The sequence below is a fragment of the Stenella coeruleoalba genome, assembly GCF_951394435.1.
Source record: "Stenella coeruleoalba genome assembly, chromosome: 3".
NCBI classification, from domain to species: Eukaryota; Metazoa; Chordata; class Mammalia; order Artiodactyla; family Delphinidae; genus Stenella; species Stenella coeruleoalba.
Genome location: NC_137148.1, coordinates 126,753,477 through 126,773,370, shown reverse-complemented (window position 1 = coordinate 126,773,370; position 19,894 = coordinate 126,753,477). Strand labels below are relative to the sequence as shown.

The window sequence follows — 19,894 nt, the reverse complement described above, 5'->3', positions numbered from 1 at the left end:
CCGGGAAGATCCCACATGCCGCAGAGCAACTAAGCCCGTGCGCCACAACTACTGAGCCTGCACTCTAGAGCCCGCGAGCCACAACTCCTGAAGCCCACGTGCCTAGAGCCCATGCTCCACAACAAGAGAAGCCACTGCAACGAGAAGCCTGTGCACTGCAACGAAGAGCAGCCCCTGCTCACTGCAACCAGAGAAAACCCATGCACAGCAACAAAGACCCAACGTAGCCAAACAATAAAAATAAAATAAATTTATTAAAAAAACAAAACACTGTTGGGCCTAAAAAAGCTTTCCCTGTATTTCAAACTATTTTCTTAGGACTATTTTCTTAGGACTCATTCCCAGAAATGAGATGATCAGCTCAAAAATATCAGGGGTATATTAGACTTTTTTCTGTAGCTCAGGGAATAAGGCCCTGGGCTCTGCAGTTAAGGGAATCTGGCTTTCACGCCTGCCCTTAGTCCCTTGGGCTGACTTTGGGCAAAGGCCATGATTTCTCTGAACTTCAGTTAACTTTACTGCGAATTAAGTATACTAACTAGCTCCCACACTTGTACACTAGTTCCCACTCTTTCTCCATCATCCGTGTTGCCCCCCTCTATCTGATCATTCCCATCAGCACACAAATATGCTGTGATGCCTCCAATCTTAAAAAAACAAATGAACAAAAACCCTCCTCTCAATCCCTATCTCCCTGCAAGACACTGCCCCATTTCTTTGCTGGCCTTTGCAGCAAAGCTCCTGGAATAAGTAGCTAATACTTATTATCCTCAGCCCATTCCTATCAGGTCCATACCACCAACAATGCACTGAGTCTGCTCTTCACAGAACAGGAAACAATGCTTCCCATATAATGTAACATATCAAATAAGCCTAATTAGTTTAACATTTCCCTTTTTACAAGGAGAGAGAACAAATCTTTGGCACATTTTAGGGGCCCTCTGAAATATTTCAAATCTCAGAGTTAGTTCTAAGTCAAAAAGACTTCATTTAGAATCCGATTTCGGAAAGTTAGTCAAAAATATCAAAAGTTTTCAAAACACTTGGTCAAACAGGATCATAGGTCACCGTGAAAATATGCTTAGCTATCCATTTAAACAAAATAACAAAGACTTCATAGGCAAACATAAAAGGTTATATAGTTCTGAGCAAAACTTAGCTTTTTAATATCGAGAAGACTAGGTTTACTTAAGTAATTAAAGACCTGATAAAGACAACATAGAAAATAAGGTGTAATTTTGGCAAAGCATAAGATCTACCTTTTATAATCTCTTATTATCAAGAGCAGACCAATAGGAAAAAGCTGTCCTTTTAATAGACAGAAAAACCAAATTTAAATTTTGCACCAGCTTACTTTTGGTATTAAAATGCATTCATTTAATTAAATTTATTCCAATTTTAGCCAGTCCCGATCAGACAAAAAGTTCTTCCTCAAGATTCCTTTTTTCGTAAACCTTTTATAACCTTCTATATCCATTTTATTTGTCCCTTGTTTTCTTTCCCATTTAGAAATAACCAGCTTTAAGACAAAATCACCTTCTTTTCCCTTAACAAAATGCATTTCCATTCCTTACACCTTTACAAAAAAAACCCTTGCATACAAAGATGTTTTCCTTATTAATTTTAGTAGTTTTAATTACATATATTAATTAAAATTCTTAACCCTTAAAAACCTTAATTTCTAGTGAAAACTAAGAAGTAAGCAATTATGAACATTTACATTAGTATTCTGTAGATTGGCAAACTTATACTTTTTATAATTTCTAGCAACATGTGCTTTCTCATAGAAAATTTTCTCAGCATGGCACCAAAGATATTTACTAATAGTTCCAAACATCTTTATTAAAGGATGCCTATGCTCAGTAATTAATGTCTCAGTATCTTTTTAATTTGGGGTTGATCTAGATATTCAATAAATTTCTATCATTCAACTTAATTTAGCAAAACTCTACAGTTTCAAGTTCCCAAAAAGATTTAAGGAAACTGTTTTTAGGTAGACATACCATAAAACATAATTAGTCTTAAAGAGTTCACCTAAACTCTTATCACATTTACATTTAAAGAAAATTTTACCATACCAAGTTATTATTCTTGCTGACAAATCTTGTAACAGAGATAACATGAACTTATTTGACTTTTAGTTAATCTACATACAATAAAAGTATTGTACTTAATGTTGATAACTCTAAAGACCCATCTGTATTAATCAAAACAACAAAGTTAAATTAGCTTTATTTACTGTAGATGAATCCTAGATCATGTGGACTTGAAAAACATTTGGCTTAGTTTCTGTTATATTTTGGCGAGTATACTCAATTTATATACTGCTTTTTTGTTTTAAGCCAATTAAATAGAGTTCTTTTACAAATTAGTTTTAGCAACACCATCTGAAGGTAGAAAAAATACCATTATCTATAATGTGCATACGTAGATATATATACAAATAGACACAAAGATCTCATAGTTTTCATTTTAAAACTTTAGTCATGAATCAGGTATAATACTGATTATATTACTAGGTATAAAACTCACTCGTTTATAGAGTTTATTATACTTAGTGAAGTAAATCAGACAGAGAAAGACAAATATATAATATTGCTTATTTGTAGAATCTTAAAAAAAGATACAAATGAACTTATTTACCAAACAGAAACAGACTCACAAACATAGAGAACAATCCTATGGTTACCAAAGGTGAAGGGGGTGGCATAAATTAGGAGTTTGGGATTAACAGATACAGAATACTATATATAAAATTGATAGGGACTTCCCTAGTGGTGCAGTGGTTAAGAATCCGCCTGCCAATGCAGGGGACACAGGTTCCAGCCCTGGTCCAGGAAGATCCCACATGCTGCAGAGCAACTAAGCCCACGTGCCACAACTACTGAAGCCCGCGCTCCTAGAGCCCACGCTCCTAGAACCCGTGCTCCACAACGAGAAGCCACCGCAATAAGAAGCCTGCACACCATAACAAAGAGCAGCCCCTGCTCTCCGCAACTAGAGAAAGCCCACCCGCAGCAACGAAGACCCAACACAGCCAAATATAAATAATAAAATAAATAATAAAAAATTTTTAAAAATAAAATAGATAAGTAACAAGGACCTACTGTACAGCACAGGGAGCGATATTCAGTATCTTGTAATAACCTATAAAGGAAAAGAATCTGAAAAAGAATATATAACTGAATCACTTTGCTGTGCAACTGAAACTAACACAACACTGTAAATCAATTATACTTCAATAAAAAAACAAAAAAACTCACTAGCTTAGGGCTTCCCTGGTGGCGCAGTGGTTGAGAGTCCGCCTGCTAATGCAGGGGACATGGGTTCGTGCCCCATTCCGGGAAGATTCCACATGCTGCGGAGCGGCTGGGCCCGTGAGCCAATGGCGGCCGCTGAGCCTGCGCGTCCGAAGCCTGTGCTCCGCAACGGGAGAGGCCACAACAGTGAGAGGCCCGCGTACCACAAAAAAAAAAAAAAAAAACAACCCCACAACACCTCACTAGCTTATAAATAACAGTTGGAATAAATTGCCTACTCACTCAGATGACTAAAGTCTTTCACTATTTGTAGAGAAGATTTTTAAGATCTGTATGTGCCCTTGACAAGCAGTTTTAAGGAGGCTATTTGGGCAAGAGTGTCCTTTAAGCAGTTTGTGTTTAAAAAGGCCTCTTCCTTTTTTTTTTTTTTCCCCTCCTGTCTTGGAAATTGGAGATGGCCTAGGTAAGAGTTCTCAGAGAGGTTACAAGCCTTTTGAGTTAAAAGGGGATCCATGAAAAAGAATGGGTAGAATGGGTAGAATCTGAACTGTCTCTACAGCTGCATTTACAGTTGTGCAAAGATTTGTAAGATGTAACTTAAATGACATTGTAGGTTGATCCACCCATATAAAAGCATTATAGCTGGTTTTAAAAGGGGCTGTCAGAGGGCTTCCCTGGTACCGCAAAAAAAAAAAAAAAGGAGGTTGTCATTACAGAAAAGTCAGTATGGCTAGCCTTCTGCAGGGGATAAATCTCAGTGTTAAAAAAAAAAAAGGAAGTTCAGAGTGAGATGGCTAGCAGGGAGGAGAGCATCGTGGTAGATATTCAGAGGAACAGGGAGGAAGAGAGGAAGCCGGAGAGAGAGCGCTCAGCAGCCTCAGAGGATGTTTCCAATGTGGAAATCCTTTGACATAATTAGGAGTTTCTCTGAGGGAAGCAACAGTGGGTTCATTATGATGTTTCGAGGCTTCCAATACCAATTGAAATAGGCTTCCCATTATTTGTTGTGTTACATCCTTTTTCTAATTAACTGTGCAGATAAACTAATTTAGAAATTTCAAGTGAGACCCAGTTTGGCCAATTTAATTGTAAATCATCCCAGGTAATCATAGTCCAGTAAGATCAATACTTGCAGGACTAGGATACATAGTTTTTACACATAAATCCAGCAGGAGTTCCAGAAAGGGGCTGCTCTGCAGCCTCACCCTTAGAGAGCGAAGTTTCCATTTTTCTAAGAGTGATTAGTCACCAGACCAACGTGGGAAACAAAGTCCTGAAAACAGAAGCGCACAGAGGAGACCCAAATAGAGTAGAACTTCTGCCAAGGTGGGAGGTTCAGGTACAAAACTTACCACTATGAGCCAGGACCACCTAAGAAACAACAGAGCACAAAGGACTCTTAGAGGTACCTTATTCCCATCATAGTGATGCTGGAGTTCGGGAGAAGGCAGGTCACTCTGTATCCCATTTGTCTGACACCAGGTCCACCAAAGACATGCAGAAGGCTGCAGATAAGAAGAGAGTTTATTTGGTCTTCAGAACTGCAATTTGGGAGATACAGATTCCAGTAGAACTGAAAGAGTGCTCCAAGGAAGAGAAAGAATCAGGGTTTATAAAGGCAAAAGCGGTGAGGCTGGGAATTCCCTGGCGGTCCAGTGGTTAGGACTCCACGTTTTCACTGCCAAGGGCGTGGGTTCAATCCCTGGTCAGAGAACTAAGATCCTGCAAGCCATGTGGTACGGCCAAAAAAAAAAAAAAAAAAGTAAGGGAAAATTGTACTTGTATTTAAAAAAAAAAACAGCCATGAGGCTGGACTCTGACATAAGAAAGTAAATATTTGTCCTTAAGGGATGGCTATTATGAGTTGTTTTAGGGTAAGGGTCTGATGAGTACATTGAGTACCAGGCTCTGGATGACAATAGATATTCTGGAGAACAATACGTCAAAAGATCGGATTCCAAATAGGCTGAGACAAGCGTAAGTCACACTTCCTCAGTGGCCTCCAGGCTCCATATTTAGAGAGCTCTCTTAACAATACCAAGTCCATTTGGATTTTCCTTTCACATTGCTCTGCCCAGAGAGCTAGGTAAAACATTATTTCTGAGTGTATCTGTGAGGATTAGCATTTGATTCAGTAGACTGAGTACAGAGGCTTGCCCTCACCAACGGGGTAGGTATCATCCAATCCACTGAGGGACCAAATGGAACAAAAGGCAAATGAAGGGCAAATTTCTCTGTCTCTTCTAGAGCTGGGACGTCTCTCTGTTCCTGCCTTTACACCTAAGAGCTACGTCTTCTCATCCCCCTGCCCATCCCTGTCCCCTCACTACCTTCCCGCCCCCTTACTCTCCCTCTGGCTCACCTCACTCCAGCCACACTGGCCTCCTTGCTGTTCCTTCAATATTCCAGGCTTGCTCCTGCCCTGGAGCATTTGTTCCAGCTGTTTCCTCTGCCTAAAACACTCTTCCCACAGATCTCCCATCAGCTCTGCTACCTTCCTCACCTCCTGCATGTCTTTGTTCGAATCTCACCCTCTCATTGAGGCCTCTGCTGAACACCCTACATAATACTGCAACTTCCCATATCATCCTGGGACACTTCATCTGCTTCTTCTTCTTACTGTCCACACCACTTGTCACCTCCTAACATATTGTCATGTTTACTTATTGTGTGTCTATCTTCCCTCTGCTGGAATGCAGATTCCATGAGGGCAGAGATCTTCATTTTGTTTACTAATAAAACTCCTAAAATAGTGCCTGGCATGCAGTAGGTGCTGAATAAATATTTACTAATGAATTGTGAGGATTCAATGTGACATTGCAAGTAAAGCACTTACAACAGTGCCTGGCTCATACAAAATGCTCAATAAATAGCACATACGATTACGATGCTTGAGGAAACCTCACCTCTATCCTTGCTGGGGCCAGCCTCCTCATATCCTATCTCAGAAGGTGTTGCTTCTGAAGCCAAGCAGGACCCTGTGGGGCTCCCAGGTACAAATCCTTTCTGTGTCCCCATTTCTTGTTTGTAGAAAATAGGCTTTATTTAGAAGCAGGTTCAAACAGTTGCTAATCAGGGAAGGGAGGGAATGCAGAAACAAGGGAGGAGCAGTGAAGAAACAGTGCAGCCTTGGGTCAGGGTCCTGGTTCTTCCTGAAGGAATATACATAACAATATCTTTTCTTTTTTTAAAAATAAATTTATTTGTTTATTTTTGGCTGCGTTGGGTCTTCATCGCTGCACGCGGGCTTTCTCTAGTTGCAGAGAGCGGGGGCTACTCTTTGTTGCAGTGTGCAGGCTTCTCATTGCGGTGGCTTTTCTTGTTGTGGAGCACCAGCTCTATGCATGCGGGCTCAGTAGTTGTGGCTCGCGGGCTCTGTAGTTGTGGCTCACGGGCTCTAGAGTGCAGGCTCAGTACTTGTGGCGCACAGGCTTAGCTGCTCTGCGGCATGTGGGATCCTCCCGGACCAGGGCTCAAACCCGTGTCCTCTGCATTGGCAGGCGGATTCTTAACCTCTGCGCCACCAGGGAAGTCCCTCATAACAATATCTTTGAGTTCTTCTGCAGGAACTAAGGCCCCCACCCAGGAGGAGGATGTTAACTTCAGCCTGAGCACAAGATTCCTGGAACCACCCTGTTACCTCGCCACCAGCCAATCAGAAGAAAGTCACACACCTTGCAGCCCTCACCCCAAATTTTGCCTATTAAAAATTTCCCCCCCCAAACAATTGGGGAGTTTGGGGATTTTGAGCATGAGCCACCCATTTTCCTTGCTTGGCCCTGCAATAAACCTTTCTCTGCTCCAACTCTGATGTTTCAGTGTGTTTGGTGTCACTCTACTTCGGACACATGAACTTGCGATCGGTAACACTTCTGTTGAATACTAACAGCAGATCTCATCTTAAGGTAATTACTTACTTTATTTATTTATTTATCTATTTTAATTTCTTCTTAGTCTCCTACTAGATTGCATTCATCTTTTGGTCACAACACTACTCTCATTCAAAGGTCTAGGTTATGTGGGATCCATCTGCTGTGGCCATCATAGCACTTTATAGTTTCCAGATTACAACTGCCTAAACCGTATTGTAACAAAGACCTAACCATCTGTCTTCCATAAGAGTGGAAGCTCCATGCGGGCAGGTCTAGGCAGCATTTCCCATTTGCTCACTTTAGTCTCCCAGCTCAGTGCCCAGCATGCAGCAGGTAATCAATAAATGTTGGGGGGATGTATAGATGAAAGAACATACTAGGTCCCCTTGCTAAAAAGGCTTAGAGTTCTCTAATTAGTGAGAGGTTGAAGACAGCCTTTGGAAAGAGCATTGATCATCCCTATCTTTTGCTTGAGCTAACTGAAAATCAGAGCATCTAAGAGTCTTGCCTATGAAGACTCAGCAGCCCAGGGTTGCCATCTTTCCACCAAAGCAGAATTTCTAAGGGGTGGGTGGGTGGGAAGTACTACTGATTTCACTGCAGCATCACCTCCTCCAGGAAGTCTTTACAAATCCCCTGGGGGACAGTCATTCTCAGTTTCCTCTGGATTCCCAAAGAGTTTATCACTTTTTTATTATTCTATGGTTTTCCCCACAGCCCCGGATTATAACTGGTGGTCTGTCTCCCTTTCTTCTGGACTATGCACTCTCCTGAGCCAAGCTAGAGCAAGCGCCCCCCTGGAGTCACCTGGCACAGGTTTGAATCCGGCTCCACAACTTACTAGCTGTGTGACCGTTTAAAAACTGGGCTTCTCTGGGCTCTCCTCTGGAAAGTGGCTAAGTAATGTCACAGACCTGAAGGGGCTATGGAGGGACAGAATCTGATCAGGCAGGTTAAGTGCTTGGCTTTAATTTTATCAAGCCTCAAGGTTCTGTTTCTCAACAAATCTTTGGTGAGCAGTAGGAATTTGGGGACAGTGTCCAGAACTGGAGTCGGGAGCTTTGACTTCCAGCCCTGAACGGCCGAGTGACCTTGGCCAAATCCTCCTCCCCTCTTCAGGTCGCAGGTCTGGGGTCTGAGCAGAGACGGAGTTTTTCCTGGCGAGGCCCCTCCCGGCTGGTGACATTCTAAGATTCCAGGAGCGAATGAACTTGGCGGGGGCTGGGGGGTGGGGGGTGGGGTCGGCGGGGAGTGGGGGAGGCGGGACGAGCCCGATTGGGCCCCGCGCGCCACGTGTCCGGCCCAGGAGCCGAGGACTGTTCTCCCGGCCCGCCCCTGCGCTGCGGCTGCTGCTGCTAACGGGCTCTGACCCAGCGAGCTCCGCGTCCGCGCGTCCGCCTGCTCGTCCGTCCGTCCGCTACAGGAGGCTTCCGCCGCGCGGTAAGTAGGTTGAGGTAGGAGACGGGATCGCTCCAGTGGACCCCCACCCCTTCCGGCGGGCTTCAGGGATGCGGGGGGCGAGCCATAAATGCCCAGTCATCGCTGACCCACGCCTGCCGCCGGCTCCGGGGAGGGGCGCGGGAGGTGGAGGCCGCGGGGACCGGGAACCCGAGGGCGCGGGAACCCGAGTGGGTCGCAGGCAGGGCGCGTCTGCGCAGCATAGTGGAGCAAATCCACTGCCGCAGGCGGGGAAGCGGAGGCGGACGGCGGGCGGGAGGGAAGGGAAGAGAAAGGAGGGGAAGGGAAGTGGAGGCGAGGGGAGGCGAGGCGAGGGGAGGGCCGGCTCTGCAGAGGGTGTGGTGGAGGGGCGGGGGGCACCTGGGCCGGGGCCACGCAAGCTGCTGGCCGTGCTTTGCGGGACTAAAGCGACTCTGAAGGCCCGGGATTGGAGACAGCTGGACAGGGGACGGACCCACAGGGAAGGGTGTAGCTGAAGCCGAAGACTGAGGGCAAGAAGAGTCGGACCCTGCGCTGCACCTGAAATGGTGGTCGTTGGGGCAGGGCTTTTTGTGTGCAGACTGATGGGGGACCGGCTGTCCACACCTCAGGGCCCCAGTGGACCCTCCCGCCCTCTTGGGGCCACTCCTCGCCTCTAAAGGAGACTCCAGCTGGGCTCCAGGGGCCTTGTGATGGGTCAGAGGCCCCACCCTTCTTCCTGCGCCCCCTCAGCCCAGTTTCAGCCTTTCCAAAGCTTGGGGGCTTCAGATGACTCCGCAGATGCGAGCATGGGCGTGAAATACCTTGAGTCGGAATCCCAGCTCCACCAACAGCGTGCAGTGTGACCTTGAATCCGTAGCTTTCCCTGTCTGAGCCTCAGTTTCCTTCCCCAAGTCCAGAGCTGATAAACCCAGCCTTTCAGAGGAAACAATGGCTGTGAAAATTGATTTATCTGTCAGCTGCAAGGAATGATTACAGGTTTGGAAGTCTTGACTACAGGCCTGGGAAGCCTGGCCTACCCAGCTAGACCGTGCAAGGGGACAGGGTGGGGGTGGGGGTCCTTTGGGAGGATCCACCCTTTGCTTCCTCCCTCCCCCTCCTTTTCTCTAAACTCTGGTGGGTCTTCCCCGACAATTCCAAATTTGGACATACAGCTTCTGGGTTTGTAAAAGGACTCTGGTTTCCCTGGTCTGCCCTTTTCCCTCACTTCCCCTTCTCCCCTCTACCCAAAGCACACCTTAAATTGCCCGCCCCACTGACCCAAATGGGATATCGTGACCTGCTTAGCCCTCCCTTTGGAGGTGAATGACTGCCCAGCTTCAGCTGCCATGGACCCTGCCCCTCTGGCTGGCAGGCCCTGTGCCATGGCAGAGGGCACTGGCCTAGGGGCCAGTGGGAAGCTGGGTCACAGTTCCAGGTGCCAAGGGTCCTTGGGCAAGCCCCTTCCTTCCCTGTGCTTTAGTTACCATTCTGTGGTGAAGTCTGCTGAACTGGCTGCCCCTTGCAGTGCTGGTGTTCTAGAATTCAACTGTTCTAAGATTTAGGATGGTGGGAGTAGGGTGGGGCGGAGGCCTCTATCCCCCTATGCAGCTGTGACATTCACTCAGACATCTTTCTCTGCCTTCCACTCCTTGTTCCCGAGGCGCGGGCTGCTGGGATACAGAAAATATTTGTGGTTTCTGGGTAAGGGTCACAGCTGTTGCTGGGGCAGACTGTGGATGTGAATGTGTAGAGGAGGGGGCTGTCCCTGGGAAGTCGGGGACCTGGCCTCTTGGGGCTTGTTCCTGGGATAGGGTCGGGGAGCTCTGCAGTGTTGGGTAGCCGCCAGCGTCTGGACCATCTGCACTGCAGCACCCAGAGGGAGCCCTGGGCCACCAGGCTCCAGCCACACCCAGTCCCAGCCTCTGCCCTGCCACTAGCCACCTGGAGCCCTGGGGACATGCCTACCCCTCTGAGCCTTAGTGCCTGCCTCTCTAGAGGGACAAGAGCTGTGCCCAGGGCACCCAGCTGGTAAAATGGGTTGGAGTTGCCTGGCTTTTCTTAATGGCCATTCTAGAATTTTCCAGGGAGGTCCAGTAGTGTCACCAGCCTCACCCCACCCATCCCCTCTGAGATGCTTCCTGGGTGGGGACAAAGCACAGGATGTGGTCTCTACCCTGATTTTCGAGCAAGCATGTCTGTCTACCTCCCTCTCAAAAGAGGAGAGGAAGTCTTGGGTGAGGGTGCCTTTATTCGTCCTTTTAAACTTCTTGGTTTGGAATCCAGCCATACTCCCTTTCCTCCTGGGCTTGAGAACCCTCCCCACTCACCCCACCCCCAGACGGGCTAAGGAGGAGTGCCTGTCCTTGGGTTCTCGGAGCCTCAGATCCCCCGCCTGTAAAATGAGGATGAGGTTGATAGCCCCCTCATGAGATTATAAGATGGGAGATGTGAAAAAGTGCCTTGTAAACTGTAGAGTGCCCTGCCCAGAGAATCGAGTGCTCTGTGGTGTGGTGCCACAGAAGGGTGTAGTGCTTGAGAAAGCAGGTGATCCGAGCCTCAGGTTCCTCATCTGCAAAATGGGTGTCCTCGTAAATAATAGTAAAGCAGTCATTTTTATTATTTATTGAGCGCCTCTAACTCACCAGGCCTTGGCTGAACCCTGTGTTAGATGCTGTTACCACGCCCGTTTTGCAGATGTGGAAACTCAGCCCTCAAAAGTTTAGGGTAGAAAGAATATTAACACTTACCTAGGGCCTCCTGTGTGCCAGGGCGTCTTCTGAGCACTAGATATGTCTTAATTCTTTTCACGCTCACCACAACTCTTCTGAGGTGAGCATAATTTTTATCCCCCATTTTACATTTGAGGTTAAGTGTGTGCCCAAGGCCACACAGCTCCTAAATAACAGGTCAGGCTCTGATCTCAGGCAGTCTGGCTCCTGCCTCTGTACTGGGAGACACCATGCTTCGCTATCTCTCACAAAAGTGACCTGAGCATTCCAACCCAGGCCAGTCCAACTCCAAACCCGGGGCCCCTGGACCATATCCTGGGGCCTTATCCTGCCTGAGGATCAATGATTCTGGGTCAGGAGAGGGAAAGACTCTGCTCTCTAAGAAACCCTAGTGCTGTGAGCTGGGGGGTGTGCCCGGGCACAGGGCCAGGAATGGCATTTACTCTGGCTTCATTAAAGGCAGGTCCTGGAGGGCGGAGGGGCTGGTCTTTGGTGTCTCCCTGCAGACTGGGGGAGGAGCCATCAGGAAAGGGGAAAGGGAAGGATCTAGATTTTGTAGGCCAGGGGCCTCCAGAGGGGGGTACATACAACCTGGGAGGCACTAAGATGATTTTCTGGGATGCCGGAAGAAACTTAGACTTCTTATTATATATGCTTTTAATCTTATGCTTAAAAATGTATATGTTTGTTTATCATGATGAATGATCATTTTTTTCCCTTAGTTACTGACGGTGTATAGGATCAAAAAAATTTGCAGATCACTGCACAAAAATGTCAGCTTCGTGGGGTGGGAGATTCGTCTGTCTCATTGTCTGCTCTACCCCCAACTCCTGCCAATGGGCATGCAGGAGGCGCTCAATAAATAGGTTTTGAAAAGTGAACCTCTGCTTAATCACTAGCTTTCTTTATGAGCTGGGCAAGTTACTTAACCCCTCAAGTTATTTCCTCTCCTGGCTGTTTAACGAGTCTGAAAACCAGTAGGCAAGGTGATTCCTTTTTATTCTATGACTTTTCAAGGGAGTCACTAGAGAAAGCATGAAAACCACTCAGTACCTTTCACTCAACAATCCTTATGAACCACACTTAGTAGTAAGGGTACATTAAGGAAGCATATACAGTAATTTTAAAGAAAAGGTAAAATCATTCCTCAGATATAAAAATGATCATGTGCGAAAGATTTTATTCTACCCAATAATCAGTGACTGGACCAGGCAGATGTTAGAACCAGCTCAGAAGAGAATCAGCAGATGCCTTTATATTGAAAGGAATGTACAAATGGAGGCAAACTTGTTTTTCCACCAGAGGTGGGGGAAGGGAAGGGAAGTCCACTGAACCTTTATCAGATGGGACAGAATGAGCATGTCTCTAAGAATTATCGTGCATTTTTACAGATTTTTTTTTTCTCACAATACCTTGGAGACAAGCAGCCTCCATCTCATTGAGGAATGATAAATCCACAACGCTTGGCCCAAGCCACTCACGAGTAGATAGTCACACTGTGGTTCAGAGGTGGGAGAAATCCCTCCTGGCTTCCTAGAAAAGTTAGCAGAATCACCTAGGAAAGTTTTCAAAAATTACCAAAGCCCAGGCTTCCTCCCTGGCCTGTTGAATCTCTGGGGGTGGCCTTATGTGTTGGTAAGTTCGAAAAACTCCCCAGGTGGTATTGATAAAGCCAGAATTGAAAAGGCACTGGTTTTGTTGCTAGAAGGCTGGTTAGAAAATGCCAGTGGAAGAGATTCCTGGTTTAGGGGGGAGAGGGTGTGGTAGTGGGTGAAGAGGTGGAAGGCGAAGGCAGACAAATCAGGACGGGTGTCAGTGGCCATGAGTGCGGAGCTCAGAGGGCCTGCATTGAAGGGGGGCCGTTGGAGATGAGTGGGCAGAGTCCCTCCGGCACTCCTGGGGCGCAGGGGTCTGGGTGATTGTTTTTTGCATGATCTTCCAGGTTATAAAATTTTTCTCAATTTGCCCTTACCCTCCACACCTGATCTCACCCCCTACTACTCAACATCCCCTCTCTCCTCTCAGAAGTACGCTCTGTTCCACCAAAGCCCACAGGCTACGTCTTGAGAACAGAAATGCTTTTTCTTATGCCGGTGTTTCTTCTCCCCTCTTTCTTCTCCTTCCTCTGCCTCATTCTATCGAGTCCAAACTTTTTTTTTTTTTTGGTTGCGGCAGGCGGGCTCCTTAGTTGCATCATGTGAACTCTTAGTTGCGACATGCATGTGGGATCTAGTTCCCTGACCAGGGATCGAACCCGGGCCCCCTGCATTGGGAGTGCGGAGTCTTAACCCCTGTACCACCAGGGAAGTCCCAAGTCCAAACTCTTGATTGTGTACTTGTATCAGCCCTAATACGCATCTTTAACTTTATATATGTATAGCGAACATCAACAATGGAACATGAAAGGGCAAGATCAATTTAGAAAGTTGTAATATTCTCATTCTGCACCCCAATGGATCACTGTGCCCAGTACCCCACTTTGGAGACCACTGCTCTAATAACGGTGATTGTGATAACAGAAGCTACCACTTACTAAACATCTACTCTGAACCTGACCATGCTAAGTATTTTACCTGCCCTACTTCATTGAATTTTCACAAAAACCTTATGAGATTATCATTTCTGAGATGAAGAAACCGAGTCAGAGAGAAATGATGTAACTCCCCCAAGGTCATGAGCAGTCAGGATTTGAACTCAGGCCATGACTACAAAGCCCACATTCTTTATTACAGTGCCACCCTGCCTCCTTTGGGACTTCATAGGCATCTTGTAGATGCGGAAATTGAGATTCATATTTAGGTAACTTACAAAATTACTAATTGGTGGGGAGCAGAGCTGTGACTCAGTCCTTCTGTAGGACTTGGACAAGACCTTCTGTCTGGCTCTCGGTTTCCCCAATGCTATAGTTAGGCAGTGGTGGTTGAGCCAGCCCTGGTATTCTCTACCCCAGAGTGTTCCTTCTGGAGCGAGTCCTGATTGCTTGCAGCCTAAAGGACTGAGGCAGGAGGTGGCCACAGCAGCACAAGGCCACCATCAGCTCTATCGTTGAATGGGTTTCTGGAAAATGGGTTTCTGGAATGATCTTCCATGATGAGCCTTCATGGAAATCCAGGTCCAAAGAGATTCAGGGTTCCTGAGAGGAGAGAGGCACTGGTGTATAGCGGCCATACCTGCCAGTCTTGAGAAGCTATTTTAACCAAGATGGTGAAACTTGCCTATTGGGGGTGGGGTGGGGATAGAGAGGAGTCCTGTGGCCTTGGGGGAGAGCTCTCCTAGGACTGTTATTCTGAGATTTTGCTGTGAAAATCCCTGGTGGATACCTACAAAAGCCTCTCACATCCACTCTGGGTTTTCCCAAGGAGGGAGTGATATTATCCACATTGTGCAGATGAAGAAACTGAGGTCTAGAGAGACAACCTGGCTTGTCTGTGGTTACAGAGGGGCAGGCTGGGAACCAGAACCTGGGTCTTTTCCTTCGGCCTCTTCCTAACGTCCCAGCGTGTTATTACCCGGGGGTGGGATGCAGGGATGTGAGCCATTGTCTGGGCCTGGCAAGTCACTTATCCTCCCTGAGATGCCTTTACTTCATCTAGAAAGTGAGGGGCTTGGAAGTAATTGTTAAGGGCCCTCTGGGGTTCTGAAACATTGGATATAAAACATTTATTCAGGCAACCTGGGAAGTGTGGTCTGGGTCGCCCTGGGAGGGATCAGAGCCCCTCGTAAAGCCAGGGTAGATGGCGCCTCTGTGATTAGCTCCAGAGCTTCCCTGAAACCTCAGAGGAGGGACTGTGGGAGCCTGGCCCCCCTGAACTGCAATCAGAACATCTAGTTCTGGAAGTTTGCTTTCCATGTATACACAAGACATGCACTCACAAGAGGCACATATAAACTGCTCTCAGAGCTGAGAGTATTTTCCCAAAGACTTGGAGGCTCCTCGTCTGAGCCGTCCAGATGGGCCTGGGCTGCCGCCAGCAGCTGAAGTTTCCAGCAACAAGGCCAAAGGAAAATGCTTCGAGGCTGGAGGTGCAGGTGACGGGCCTCAGCTGACTTCCTGGGCCTCATGCAGTCCCTTTTTCTCTGCCGGCCCTGGAGCTCCCTCCAAACCTATGTTCTCCCTGCTGTGTCACATGTATTTTGCCCATACCATCCCCCAGACCTGGGGAAACCCAGAGCTGGCTCCTGGCCAGACCCTAGGGTAGATGTGGGTTCCTGCTCCCCCTCGGGGGAGTTTCTATTTCCTGAGGAGAGCTCAAGTTTGTACCAAAGGGCCCCTGGTTGTCAGGGAAACAGCAGGGTTTCCTCAAGCTCTGCTGTCAGCTCGCTGCGGTTACAGGCAGATCACTGCCCTCTGCTCTTCACTCCCAAGCCCATCATCTCACATCTGTCTGCTGACTGTAGTTTGGGGGACTTGTATTCAGGCAGTGGGGACACATGGGTAAACATGACAAAGCCCTGTCCTCAGAATGTCCCCCTAGCACACTGAATGCCACCATTTACGTCTCTGGCCTGGCCTTGACATAAGTTGGGTCTCATCCTCCAACTCTCCAAGGCAGAAAGGGGAAAGCCCCAGTTCTGTACTTAAGATAAGCTTGAATTCAGAGATGAGCAACGTGCCCAAGCTCACATAGCTGGTAAGTGACAAAACAGACTTGAATCCAGGCCTGTCTGTCTGACTCCAAACCTATGTTCTCCCTGCTGTGTCACATGTCTCCTGTGTCCCCAGAGTGAGAGAGCAGGATTATGGGCTGAGATCAGGGGCTGATTTCCCCTCAGTGTTGTTGTTTTTTTTTTTTTTTGGCGGGGTGTGGTGGCGTAGGGGTGATGGTATGTGAAGAACTGGAAAACACTGAGGTTACGCATCTCCTTTGTTTCTACCCTCTGTTCTGGTTCAGTTCCTTGTAGCTCTTACTGGATATAAGTCTGATAGAGTTTCTTATTTTTACTTTAAAAAAGTAATACGTAGACATGGTTTAAAAAGATCAAACCGTGCAGTCCTGACTACAATGGACAGCACTGGTCCTTTCTCCTCACATCCCAAGAAGATTGTGGCTCTTCCATCTCTGCCCTCCTGCAGAGAGTGCTCAGTAGCTCCTCCGCTCCCCCTTCTCTAACCCCTTTCCAAAGCAGCAATGTCCCTTTTTACGTTTCTTTTTAGATAAGATATCTTTGTTTCTTATTCCTTCACTGCAGACCCTGTGTCCTGACACCCCTTTCAGTGAGGTCGTGTGTCCTGTTTGTTCAGTTGCCCACCCTCACCCATGATCTGTCCCATCAGAGAAAAACCCAAGTCTTTACAGTGGCCTTAGGCACTGGTCCCTTGATGCCACGTCTTACCAGTGTCCCCACCCCACTCCCTGCCTCTGTATCAGCCACACTGACCTCACTGCCTTCAGGTAGCCACATGGTTCATGAGGCCTCTGGCCACTTCACCTGAGATCACACCCCTTGTCACTCTCTCCCAACCAAGCTTCATCTTTTCTCCTTAGTTTTTATCATATGTTTGTTATCCTTCCCCATTATAGAGGAAGCTCCAGCAAAGCACATGTTTTAGAAAGTCTCTTTTATTTACTGGTATATCCTCAGTGCCCAGAGCAGTGCCTTATAGGAGTAGACGCTAAAGAAACCATAGCCCGTCAGATATTTGCAACAGGTGACCCAGAGCCCCTTGAGGGTGCCCATCTACAGACTGTTAAGCCCCGAATTCTGGAACTGTTCTTGGTGACTTGGAAAGAGAGCATGCATGGTGCAGATGGCATGGACCCTGGGATCTAGACTTTGTTGAATTCAGGGTCTTTTTTTTTTTTGCGGTACGCGGGCCTCTCACTGTTGTGGCCTCTCCCGTTGCGGAGCACAGGCTCCGGATGCGCAGGCTCAGCGGCCATGGCTCACGGGCCCAGCCACTCCGCGGCACGTGGGATCTTCCTGGACCGGGGCACGAACCCGTGTCCCCTGCATCGGCAGGCGGACTCTCAACCACTGCGCCACCAGGGAAGCCCCAGTGTCTTTTTTTAATTGAAGTATAGTTGATTTACAATGTTGTGTTAGTTTCAGGTGTACAGCAGAGTGATTCAGCTTTTTCAGATTCTTTTCCATTTTATGTTATCACAAGATATTGAATATAATTCCCTGTGCTATGCAGTAGGTCCTTGTTTATTTCATATATAGTGAATTCAGTTTTAAGATGTATGATCTTGGGCAGATTATTTAACCTCCCTGAACCCCCATCCTCAGTTTCCTCCTCTATAAAAAAGGGGAATTTGACTCCAGGAAGGATTGCTGTGAGGATTAAGTGAGACAGCATCTGGGAAAGTGCCCTGCGTGGCCTGGAGGCGTCGTGCTGGTTAGTGGTCGTGCCCTTTCCCTCTTTCAAGTTCTCCTGGTTCCGAGAGTCTTTCCCATCCTGCTGTGAGCATCTGGATACTGGCTAGTCCATCCATTATCCTCCAAAAACTGCGCCTGGCCCTGAGCTGGGTCTTTGGGTGTGATTTAACCTGAAGGGCTGGAGGCAGCTGGAAAACAGCTGCGGGAGCACACTCTCCCTTGAAGGGAATGAGGCTGAGGAAATTGAGGGGAAAGAATGGAGGGAATCAGAGTGCAGAGGAATCTCATGGCATTTCTTTTTTCTCCGCAGTGTTGTCTGCTGCAGAACTCGAGACCATGGCCAAGCTAGCACAGGTAAGGAGGCTTTCCCCTCCTATAGTCCTTCCCCTGGGCCTGGGCTTCTCACTGTGCCTGCAGCACAGATCCCTGGTACCTTCAGTTACAAAAGAGCTGGAGAGGTTCTCAGGCTTTGCTTGCTCCTATTATATAAGTCACGGCTCTTTCAGATGCAAGTGACCGATGACAACACACAACATTCTAAGCAGAAAGGAGGTGTATTGGCTCACATGACTGAGAAGCCTAGGGCTTCAGGTCTGGCTGGATCCAGGGGCCCATGTGATATTGTCAGGATCCTGCCTCCGTGAACTGGGCCTCCTCTGGGTGGCTTCATTCTTGGACACATTCTTCCTTAATTATTCATACTAGCCATCAGCAGCAGCTCTAGGCTTCCATTCTGCTTCCTGGGCAGCGTGCAGGATACAACATAATTTATACCAAACGATTCCAGGGAAAGTCTTGGGTTTGGTTTTCATTGGCTGGGCCTGGGTAACTTGGATCCAGGTGGTAGAGCTGGTCCCACCTGAACTGCCTGGCCCAAGAGTGGTTCCCCCAGGAAGGGAGATGGATACTGGATAGGCAAAAGCATTGGAGAGGGTCCTCTCTGCTCTGGAGGTGGATTTGGGTCCTCTCTGTCACATGCATTTGGGATTAAGTTTCCCTGGCTTGGGAGACAGCAGTCTTTCACGCTGTCCGAGCGCTTTGCTGGGCTGTGGAATTGGAGGTGTATCAGAGCTTCTACTCCTGTGTGTGGCCAGGATTAGGTTCCGTCCTTGGTCAGAGCTAGGTGTTGCTCTGGGCCAGGGTTTGCCCTGTTGGCTGGCCTCAGAGAAAAAGACGTGGTCACTGCAACAGTGGGGTTGAAAAGGGAGAATAAAACAAAGGGACCCCTGACTTGGCCCCTTTGGTCCCTCATGTCAGTCGTAGAGCTATTGGCCACAGACATAATACAGGAGCTGTGTGATCTTGGGTGAGTTCTTTACCTTCTCTGTGCCCCCAGTTTCCATTAGGAGGTGATTGAGCTCAGTGATAGCTAAACTTTGTCCCCATCTTCAGGACTTGCCACCCAATGAACAAGGGCCTTAAGGATGTCTATTCACAATGTTTGAAGAGCCCAGTGTGTTATATGATGTAGGATCAGTACTCAAAAAAGTCTTAGCCGTGGCCTCCCTGTCGGCCTCTGAGGAGCACACTTGCACAAGTGGCCTCTCTGACCAGGAGAGAGTGCTAGTGGTTATAGACAAAGATCCAAGGCGTAGCTGTTGTTGCTGCCCATTTCCCATGAGTAATCATCCCAGAGTTACTTCCTGAGAGGCGTTCGAATTGCAGGGTTCTGGATGACCCAAGTGGACAGATCAGGTCCTGGGAGACCAGGGTGGCCAGGAGCTAGGGCACACATCTTTGGACTCCTGCACCAGTGCTCGCAGACCCTGCTGTCTGCCTAGCTGACCTGTGCTTTCTTGTCGCCACGGACCAGCAGCCATAGACATCCTACAAGCGAGAGTCCTAGGATGGCAGAGCCTTAGGGCGTCCCTTATCCTATGGGATGAGTTGGAGCCCCCATGCACAGGGCTAATGCTCTAGTGGGAGCAGTAAAGGAGCTCTGGGGGCACGCAGGTTGAGGAAATAGGAAAAGTTGCCTGGAGAGAGCTACTTGAGGAAGAGCAAGGGAGCTGAGAGTGCTTTAGGTAGAGGGGATGCTGGAACAGAGGGGCAGAGGGGAGAGAACGTAGTGTGTGCAGGGCAGTAAAAGCAAGTTGGATGCTTGGAGTGCAAGGGTCGGGAGAAGGAAGAAGGTGGCTGAAGACAATACAGGTCTTCCTTGACCTGCAGTGGGGTTACCTCCCAGTAAACCCATGGTTAGTTGAAAACATCATGCGTTGAAAATGCATTTAATCCACCGACCCCACTGACCGTCAGAGCTTAGCCTCATCTACCTTAACTGTGCTCAGAACTC

General features: G+C 47.7%; 1 protein-coding gene across 2 annotated transcripts in view; it reads left to right on the top strand.

The window, feature by feature from the left end:
• Positions 1-8,469: 8,469 nt before the first annotated feature.
• ANXA6 (annexin A6) overlaps positions 8,470-19,894 on the top strand; it is a 52,717-nt gene continuing 41,292 nt past the window's right edge. For both annotated transcript variants that reach the window (XM_079918411.1, XM_079918410.1), the window contains exons 1-2: positions 8,470-8,572; positions 17,912-17,955. In XM_079918411.1, coding sequence (XP_079774537.1) covers positions 17,938-17,955 — 18 coding nt within the window. In that variant the 5' untranslated portion in view covers positions 8,470-8,572; positions 17,912-17,937. The remainder of the gene's footprint in view (positions 8,573-17,911; positions 17,956-19,894) is intronic.